Source organism: Myotis davidii, unplaced genomic scaffold (assembly GCF_000327345.1).
Source record: "Myotis davidii unplaced genomic scaffold, ASM32734v1 scaffold223, whole genome shotgun sequence".
Lineage (NCBI taxonomy): Eukaryota > Metazoa > Chordata > Mammalia > Chiroptera > Vespertilionidae > Myotis > Myotis davidii.
The window spans coordinates 3074471-3084823 of NW_006294609.1; the positions used below are offsets into that span (position 1 = coordinate 3074471).

Below are 10353 nucleotides of genomic sequence, written 5' to 3' on the forward strand. Positions count from 1 at the left end.
AAGGCCCCTCCCGTGCCCTCAGGGCCGCATTCCTCCGGGCCCTGTGTAACCCAGACCCCATCAGGCCACGCCCCACAAAGCCCCAAAGCGCCACTCCAGTGTGGGTTAAGGTGCAAGTCAGGACCAGATCCCTGCCCTCGGGGAGCTTATACTCTAAAAGGAGGGCCCAACAATAAACATGAGCAATGAAGCCGTTTTCTTATGGTCAAAGCAATCAGAGCTGCACTTGTACAGTACGGAAATAACTTAATTTTCACCGCAATTCTGTAATACAGGTACTCTTATCCTGACTTTACCAATAAGAGGAGGATCAGAGAAGTTAAGTTACTTGCTCAAGGCCACACTCTCTGTTAGTCGTGGCATCAAAGAGTGCTAAGGAATTCCCCTTAAATTCACCGCCATCAGATGAGAAGTTGAACTGACTCCCAATGAAGAACATGGACTCCTGGGATAAACAGGCCTTGGTTTCGAATCTTGCCTCTGTCACTTCCTAGCTCTGTGACCTTGAGCAAGTCAATCAAGCTCCTTGAGCTTTGCAAACTCCATCTGTAAAATGGAGGCCTTCATCCTTCATAGAATTGTGTTTGTGAGGAGGGACGTCAGAAACAGGCAAGGAACCAGGTACAGAGTAAGTGCTGAAACAAACATTACCAATTCATGTTACTAGCAATATTTTTCTTACAAGTAGGAAACCATGTGGCTTGTTTGCGTAAGTAGTGGAGGCAAGATGTGAAATAGGTTTGATTCTGGAAGTCACTGATTCTGGAAGTCCTCTCCCAGGGCTCTGATGTGTATAGGTCAGTTGCCCCAGACCCCACCCCATCTACCAGCCCAGCTCACTCTAATCAACTTAGTTTTGTTCTGGCTTCCTGGTGGGCCTGGTGCCTAGCCTGGGAGTGGCAGAAGGCCAGCCAGGCATGCTCTGCCCAGCACCCACACCTCCCTGCCCTTTCTTCCAGAGAATGGGAACCGCTATGAGGGCTACTGGCAGGGCGGCTTGAAGAATGGGCCTGGGCGTTTCTTCCATCTGGACCACGGTCAGCTATTTGAAGGCTTCTGGGTGGACAACATAGCCAAGTGTGGCACAATGATTGACTTTGGCCGAGATGAGGCTCCTGCGCCTACCCAGTTCCCCATTCCTCAGGTGGGCAGCTCTCACCAGGGCCCTGTGGCCACACCCAGAAAGAGACAGAAAACAGCTCCCCCACCCCCCAACCACACCCAACCTGGCCTGATCCAGCCCAATCCAACCAGGGAACAGACAAGGTTTTGTTTTCAGTCTGGGTATCTCCAGGGAGGCAGGTAGCACCTCACAAGGCAGACAGCAGCCCCCAAAGCAGGCAGCACCTCATAAAACTGGCACCCCGGGACTTCCATGCTCCTCAAACCCATCCCTGCTGTTTCCCCCCAGGTCAAAATTGTAGACCCCGATGGTGTCCTGGAGGAAGCCTTGGCCATGTTCAAGAAGAAAGAGGAGCCCAGTGACACAGGAGCCAGGAGGTCACGGTTAGATTCCCCAGTCCAAGCACATGCCCGGGTTGCAGGCTCGATCCCCAGTAGGGGGCATGCAGGAGGCAGCTGATCAATGATTCCCATCATTAATATTTCTCTCCCTCTCTCTTCCTCTTTCTGAAATCAATAAAAACATATTTTTTTAAAAAAGAAGAGGAAAAACAAGGAGACTGATACCAGGTGAGGGGGTGGGCACACCTGTCACCCTCTATGTGGGTGAGGCAGCTCCTGGAGTCTTCTTTGGGGGAGGGTTTCCTTGTCCTGTCTGGTTCCTCCCCTTCAAAACCCATTTCACTGAAGACCAGTCCATTCCAGTCCAGCCCAAACCCTCCGGAGCATTTGTACCCTGGGCTTACTGGGAGGAACGCTGCTTGGAGGACTTTTTTGCCCCAGCCCTCCACTTGTCCAGTGGGCTCGTCCAGTCCTCGCTCCTCCTGCTGTGGGTAATAGGTTCGAGGAGAGGGCACTGGTACAGTGTCTTTGAAACACCACCCCTTCACCCCTGCAGAGACTACCAGAACTTCAGGAGAAAGTCAAGTCCGCATCTTCCAACTGCTCAAACCGGTGGACCTCCCACTGGAGGAGTGAGTGGTGACTCCGGGCACACCCTTGGCATCCTCAGAGAGCACCTCATCCTCCCAGCACTGGAACATTCTTTGTCAATAGGGGCCAGTACTTCTCTCTCCAGTTGGCCTCGGGGGCCCTCTTGTTACAGCTTTTATTCTAGGCCCCTATCCCTGAGTGCATGAGAATAAAGGAGAACCTGGTGGCATTCGCCTGGGCCTGTGATGTGAGGTTTGCAGGGCAGGAGAGCCACAGGAGGGATTTCAGGTAGAGAAGAGTGAAGAGGGCTCTGGCCTGCATGGTTTGACCCTACAGGGAAGAGAGAGGAGGTATCTCCCAGCCTCTGAGTTCTGAGATGCTCCAGAGAGCAGAAAGCCTGCATCTGCTCACATTAGTCACTAAGATTTGGGGTTAAACCAGGGGCTCTGGACTTGGGAATCCTGTGGGAACTTTAAAAGCTACAGACGCCCACGTTCCACGCCCAAGTTTCTCATCTGTCTGGGGTGAGGCCTGGGCCTTCAAAAGCTTCCCCAGATGACTTCAATGTACAGCGGGGGCCAAGAACTCCCGACTTACTGGATTTGTAACCCTTAGCCAGGGACCCCCGGGCTTCAGCTACAAAATGGGACTTAAGAGATCTCACAGGGGTAGCTTGAGGATTTGCTAACAGATGTAACCATATGAGTAACATGTATTGAGGTTAGTTGTGAAGCAGATATCTGGGAAGGGCTTTGCATCACTCTAATCTAGACAACATTCCTGCGCGATAAGAGAGACTCTTACATAATGAGTAGGAACATGAGCTCTGCAGCCAGTTTGCCTAGGTGTGAATCCAGTGTGATTTATTAGCTGTGTGTTCTTGGGTACATCACCTAATCTCTCTGTTCTCTAGGTTTCCTCTTCTCTAATATGGGAATAACGGTACTTAACACCCAGGGCTGTTGTTGTTACTGTGAGGATCAAATAAGGCATCCCATCTCCTCCCCGGGCACATTTGGCATGTCCCGAAACATTGTTGGTTGTGAGAACTGGCAAGAATTCTATTGGCACTTAGTGGGTAGAGACAGGGGATCCTGCTAAACATGCTGCAGTGTAAACTCTACAAAAGAATGATTCAGCCCACCCTCAACAGTGTAGCCCTGAAATACCATGATGTTTGTACAGGCCTCGCCAAGCACCTGGCACACAGTAAAGACTCAATAAATGTTCACCGACACTGTCGAGGTTCTCTCTGCCTCTAAGTCATAAACAGGGTGGTCTGACCCAAGGCATGGTACCTCTGACACCAGGAAGCTGAGCCTGGCATCCTCGGGGCACAGAATTAACAGGGCACCCACTTGGGTGCCAGGCCCTATGCTGACAGCTTTACCCGTGTCCTCTCCCATGACCCCTCATCAACCTATGAGGTGTCCTGCTATTATAGTGCCATTTTTATCGTTGTTAATCCTCACCTGAGGATATTTTTCCATTGATTTTTAGGGAGAGGGGAAGAGAGGGAAAGACAGAGAGAAACATTGATGTGAAACAAGCATATTGATTGGTTGCCTCCTGCACGAGCCCTGACCAGGGCCTGGGCTGGGGAGGAACCTGCATCCGAGGTACATACACTTTATCGGATTCAAGCCCGGGACTCTTTGGTCCACAGGCTGACCTCTATCCACTGAGCCAAACCAGCTAGGGCTATTAGTGCCATTTTAGAGAGGAAACTGAGGTCCAGGGAGGTTTCCTAGTTGCCAAGTTGTAAGTCGATAGTACTTAAACAGAGGCCTCTCTGCTCTTAAGGTACAGAACAGTGGCAGTGTGTGCAGGCTACCATTTTTTTCAGAAAAAGCAGAGATGTGTCCTGGTTTATGTATAACTCTCTCTACATGGGAAATAAAGTGAATTGGCAACAATGGTTGTCTCGCCCCCTTGCTGGTGTGGCTGTTGGTTGAGTGTCCTACCATGTACCAAAAGATCACCTGTTCAATTCCCAGTCGAGGTGTGTAGGGAGGTAACCAATCAGTGTTTCTCTCTTACATTGATATTTCCCTCTCCCCCTCTTCCTTCCTCTCTAAAGTCAATAAAAAAATGCTATATGATAAAACCCTAATATGCAAATTGACCAAACATTGGAACGACCAGTCACTATGATGTGCACTGACCACCAGGAGGCAGATGCTCAACGCAGGAACTGCCCCCTGGTGGTCAGTGCGCTCCCACAGCAGGAGCGCAGCTCAGCCAGAAGCCAGGCTCATGACTGGTGAACACAGTGGCGGGAGCTTCTCCCACCTCTGAGGCAGCACTAAGGAGCAGCGAGCCGAGGAGTAAGGAGCAGCGAGCAAGTGGGTGGTAAGGAGTGAGGGGTCCTGGACTGGGAGAGGGATCCCAGAGTGCGAGAGAGATGTCTGACTGCTGGCTTCAGACATCCCCCGAGGGGTCCCAGACTGCGATTGGGCACACACTGGGCTGAGAGACCCCCCGCCAAGTGCACGAATTTCATGCACTGGGCTTCTGCAGTGTGTGTGTGTTGTGTGCATTTTTTTAAAAATATATTTTATTGATTTTTTACAGAGAAGAAGGGAGAGAGATAGATAGTCAGGAACATCGATCAGCCACCTCCTGCACATCTCCCACTGGGGATGTGCCCGCAACCCAGGCACATGCCCTTGTCCGGAATCGAACCCGGGACCCTTCAGTCCGCAGGCCGACGCTCCATCCACTGAGCCAGACCGGTTTCGGCTGTGTGCATTTTTTTAAAAAATATTTTACTGAGTTTTTACAGAGAGGATGGGAGAGGGATAGTTAGAAACATCGATAAGAGAGAAACATCTATCAACTGCCTCCTGCACACCTGCTACTGGGGATGTGCCCACAACCAAGGTACATGCCCTTGACCGGAATCGAACCTGGGACCCTTGAGTCCACAGGCTGATGCTCTATCCACTGAGCCAAATCAGTTAGGACTGTTTGTGTATATTTTAAAGTCATTGTCTCTGGGGAGACTCAGGAACCTGGGAGTAGGAGAGGGAAAAATTTCACTGTGTATCTGGAATCATGTGAATGTATTATCTATTCAAAATATTAATAAAATTGAAATTAAAGAGACTGTGTTCTTAACTACTAGCATTTCCATAAATTACCTGGATTTAAAAGTACCTGGAATTAAAAATACAGTATCAGACACACCTACGGATGGGCTTGGGTATCTGCATTTTACAAGCCAATCTGGTGATTCTTGAGTTCAGGCAAGTTTAGGGGAAAAAACTTAAGACTACAGGCATAGAAATTATCCCAGCGGGATCCCAGGTCTCTGCAGAAGCAGGGAGGTGGATCTCTTAGGAAGATGCATGGAAGGTGCCTTTGTCTGCTCTGGGGAGCAGTGGAAGGTTTCCAACAGTGGCCCCTAATCATCCCCAGGCCAACCAGGGTGGGTCCTGGTGCATGTGCTGCACGAGGAAGGCAAGAAACTGCCACAGGAGAAAGGACGGCCTCCTTCCCCATTCAGCCCACAAAGCTGCTGTTGGCCAAGTTCAAGTCTGCACAGGACAAGGACTAGGGCCACACTTCCCCCCAACCAACTTTCACTTTAGTCAGAGCACTTTGTATTTATAAAACCACTTTCTGAGACAGACAGAGCTCTCAAATGCAAAGACCCACGGAGGCCAGGCAAGTAGCATAGATGAAGCTGGCCTGGTGTGAGAAGAGGGAGCAGTGGGGACTGTGGCTAACATATGTCCTGAGGAAGAGGGTGGCTAAAACTCAATCCTGCTCGTTGTTGCTCTACAAAAAGGTGGGCCCAGTGCTACTGCTGGATCTTCTCACTTCTTTTTTATTTTTTTAAAATATATTTTTATTGTTTTTTTACAGAGAAGAAGGGAGAGGGATAGAGAGTTAGAAACATCGATGAGAGAGAAACATCCATCAGCTGCCTCCTGCACACCTCCTACTGGGGATGTGCCTGCAACCAAGGTACATGCTCTTGACCGGAATCAAACCTGGGACCCTTGAGTCCGCAGGCTGACGCTCTATCCACTGAGCCAAACCACTCAGGGCTCTTCTCATTTCTTAAGCAAAGCCAGAATCCGACCCTGTGAATGCCCAAGACTTTCCAGGTTCGAATTCTGGCCAATTGTTTAACCTCATCGGGCATCAATCTTGTCATCTGCAAAATGGAGACAAATACTCCTGACAAAATGCACAACCCGATTATAAAAATGACAAAAAATATCAGGAAAACCAGACAGAGGCAACATCCTACAAACCACAGATCTGGACTTTTCAAAAATGTCAACGTCACAGGATAAAGAGAGGCCGTTCCAACTAAATGTAACACCCTGATCCTGGATGTAAGAACCACTGCCAGAAAGGACATGATTGAGACAAGTGGGAAAGTGAACACCAATGTTCTATTAGGTAGTATGGCATCAACATCAGATTTTCTGAGTTGTGGTTATGTAGGAGAAGGTCCTTGGTTTTAGGAGGAAGTATTTAAGCATGAAGGGACACCATATCTGCAATCAACACCTATGGCTCAAGGGCAAAAACACAGCGATCCTCATCAGTCATGGTTTCTGGATTTGTGAATCTGCCTACTTGCTGAGGTGGAATGAGGAGACCTCTGCCCTGTTTCAGCTCTCACGGTCTATTTAGTGCCATGTTTTTCATGTTGTGTGCTTTTTATTGATTTCACCACTTAAAACGGTTCTCAAGAGTAGCATACCTGAGGGCAGGAAGGCTGTGACGTGCGTTACCTACCTGTGTCAGGCGTAAGCTTCATTCATGCACGAGTGATAGTTCTGTTGGCCTGAATTCAATATCAATAAGTCAACAATATATGTTCAATAAGATGTCTTTAGATAGAAACATACATCAAATCAGTTGACAAAAAATATTGTGACCAGAGGCTCGCAGGAACCTAAGCCCATATTTCCCAGAGAAGCAGTGGTTCAGTATCCACTCATTCGGCGTTCACAGTGATTTTACAGAACAGAACTACTGCAAATAACAAGAAATGACTGCATTTATATTTCAGTTACTGTTCATGCAACTTTTTGGTAGGTTTAAAATTTCTCAAAATGTTGAGAAAAACAATCAGCTTAGAGGCTCACCTGATTGGGGCACCAAGAGAAATGATACCAGGCAGCCCAGACCGAACAAATACAGACACAGGAGGCATCCCTTATGAGTATATTTATGTGTTCACACACACGCGCACACACTCGACGCTGAACAGGGAAAGGGAGGTCAAGACAGAAAGGACAGGAAGCATCCAGATGGCACTGGCATGGGCGGGGAAGAGGGACAAAGGGAGCATTTGTCCTGGCTCTGGCTCCCATTGGTGGCCACCTAGCAGGAGGCGAATCCTGGAGCTGGAAGAACAGGAAGTGCTTATTCTCCTAGAGGAAAGTTTCAAAGTGCAGTAATTTCTCTTTAAAAAGAGCTTCTTCCCTCCATTTCTGTCCCCTGACGAAAGCCCGCACCCTATGCAGGCTGTCCTTGAGGCTGGGGCAGGGCAAGGTCATGGGGAAGGGCATAAGGCCAAAGCTAGGAAGTGCCCAGGCCCGGGAGGGCTTAAGCATAGTGGCTGCCTGGTGTCAGGGGGTGGTCTCCTCTGTGGTCCAGCTGGTCCTGCAAGCGGGCGAACTCAGCCAGCTCGTTGAGCTCCTGGAACTGTCGGTCCGTCTTATGGCTGACCAGTGAGCGGTAGAAGTGGACAGCAAACACAATGAAGACCAGGCCAAAGGGGACCATGATGGTGGTTGAGGCGATGGCGGCGGCCTGGCCTGGGGTGATGCCGCCAGTGCCACCACTGCTGTCATTGGAGACCGAGCCGGCGGCTGGGGGCTTACTAGTGGGCCGCGGCTGGCCTGGCTGCCTCTTGAGGGGCAAGAACTTGACCCAGCAGAGCAGCACCACCTCAGCCAGGAAAAGCAGCGTGCCGATGACAGTGGAGAAGGCCCAGGCCAGCTCGATATGGCGATGCATGCGCTCATGGGGTGACTCCTTGACCGAGTTGAGGTTGTGCACATTGCTCACTGCTTCGATGTTGGGCAGGATGCAGGTGCTGATCATTAGTGCAAACAGGTGCACGGCCACTAGCACCGTCGTGCAGGCACTGAAGGCGATGAGCAGTCCCGGTGGGTAGTCATGGTCAGCATCCAGCTGCACCTCCACCATCGCCACCTGGAGGTAGGGGAGAGGCAGGCTGAGCACCAGGACAGTCATGGCCCACAGAGGCTTTCCTCCAGCCAAACCCTGTGACCCTGGGAAAGTCACTTGGCCTCTCTGAGCCTCAGTTTCCACATATGTATAATGGAGATCATAAGACCCATCCACTGGGGGTTGGGAAGCTGCAGAAAGTACAGGTCAAGAAAGCAGGCTTGGAGCCCAGGCTGCCAGTATTTGAATCTACCAATAGTTACATGCTCTTGGAAAAGTCCCTGAATCTCTCTGAGACTCAACTTTCTCATTTGTACAGTAGGAACATCATATTAATTCCAGGATTATTTTTAACAAACAAGAGCTCCTAGCACGTAGCAAACACCTCCCAAATGGCAACCGCTGCTCTTACCACCCAGCCAGGTATTAAAAACCAACCACCACAAATGGTTAAAATTGTTTTATACATGTCTTACTATGTTAAAAAGTTTGCATTAAAAAAAAGACAAAGAAAAAGCAACCACCCCCAACCTCCCTCTTGGTCCCACACTCCCGAATTCTCAAGAACACGGGTGAGGATGGAGATGAACACCCTCCCAGGTCATTCCCAGGCCCTTTCTGAGAATTCAGTGCACCAACCAACAAGGAACCACGAGCAGCTTCCCAGAAGAGATGGGCTCTAGCCAGGTGCAGTGGGACAGCCCTGGGGCCATCTACACCTCAGGCTCAGGGCTCCAAGGCTGACGCACTAGCTACTCCCCAGTTCCTGGAGACTTATGGATCCGGGGTCACCAGGGGCATGTTCTGGGTCTGCCACCTGCTGCTTCTCACCTGGACCTTGCAAATCACCCCCAAGTGAAGGAGCCAGCGCATTAGATCTGAGCCGGGAGCAGCAGGTGCTGGGCACACTGCCAGGGCCTGCCTGCCGGGCCTGGAGCAGTGAGCACCCATGGCAATACCATTAGGACAGTGACCCTTCATGCAGTGTCCACTTCGTATGTACCAGGCTGAGAGAAAGTGGGAGGTCTGATGCTGAAATGTGTCTACCAGCCCCACACCATCCTGCCCTAACCTTTCCTTACTCCCGGGGAGGGTAGTGGGCTTCTTCCTTCCCCACCAGCTCTCCTTCTGCTTGTAATGCCTGGCCTAGTTCGCATTCATTTTTCGTTCCTCTAAACCAGGGGTCCTCAAACTACGGCCCGCGGGCCACATGCAAATACAAATATTGTATTTGTTCCTGTTTTGTTTTTTTACTTCAAAATATGTGCAGTGTGCATAGGAATTTGTTCATAGTTTTTTTTTTAAACTATAGTCTGGCCCTCCAACGGTCTGAGGGACAGTGAACTGGCCCCCTGTTTAAAAAGTTTGAGGACCCCTTCTCTAAAACTTCCTATGGCCTGGAGAGGCAGAGTGGGACAGTGGTTAGGGGCACAGGCTCTGGAGCCAAGCAGCCTGCCTTTGAACCCCGACTCCTCTGCCTTTTATTAGGCTGTGACTCTGGCAAGTTCCTCCAATTTTCTGGTCCTTGGTTTAGAAACGTCACTCCCAAACCCACTGGCTCTATACGAAATCCTCTGAGGTTTCTCTCCTCCAGTTCTAGGAGGATGTACAATCTAGATCCAACTTGGTGTCCAGCGCCTTCAAGAATCTGGTGACAACAGTGGACACCCTCCTTAGAAGGTCCAGGTTTATATATTCACTAGGGGCCCGGTGCACGAAATGCGTGCACTAGGTTGGGGGGTTGGGGGGAGTGTCCCTCAGCCCAGCCTTCCTCCTCTCACATACTGGGAGCCCTCAGGCGTTGGCCCCCATCAATCTCCAATCGCAGGATCGGCCCCTTGCCCAGGCCTGACGCCTCTGCCAGAGGCATCAAGCCTGGGCAGGGGACCCTCATTTCCCCCCATCACTGGTTCTGCCCCCAGCCCAGGCCTGATGCCTCTGGCCCAGGCGTCAGGCCTGGGCAGGGGAACCCCTCTCCCCCCATCATGGGCTCTGACCCCTGCCCAGGCCTGATGCCTCTGGCCCAGGAATCATGCCTGGGCAGGGGACCACCATCTCCCTCTGATCGCTTGCTCCACCCCCCCGCCCAAGCCTGACGCCTCTGACCCAGGCTTCAGGCCTGGGCAAGGGGACCAT

At 50.7% G+C, this 10353-nt stretch overlaps 2 protein-coding genes across 2 annotated transcripts in view; one reads left to right on the plus strand and one right to left on the minus strand.

The window, feature by feature from the left end:
* MORN3 (MORN repeat containing 3) overlaps positions 1-2284 on the plus strand; it is a 9226-nt gene extending 6942 nt beyond the window's left edge. Inside the window, exons 5-8 of the mRNA XM_006768901.2 lie at positions 960-1144; positions 1412-1506; positions 1664-1692; positions 2021-2284. Of these exons, the coding sequence (XP_006768964.1) occupies positions 960-1144; positions 1412-1506; positions 1664-1692; positions 2021-2100 (389 nt within the window). The 3' untranslated portion in view covers positions 2101-2284. The remainder of the gene's footprint in view (positions 1-959; positions 1145-1411; positions 1507-1663; positions 1693-2020) is intronic.
* Positions 2285-7232: 4948 nt separating this feature from the next.
* ORAI1 (ORAI calcium release-activated calcium modulator 1) lies at positions 7233-8298 on the minus strand. The gene has a single exon (XM_006768902.2). It carries the CDS (start codon positions 8281-8283, stop codon positions 7630-7632), a length of 654 nt encoding a protein of 217 aa, XP_006768965.1. The 5' UTR covers positions 8284-8298; the 3' UTR covers positions 7233-7629.
* Positions 8299-10353: the final 2055 nt, after the last annotated feature.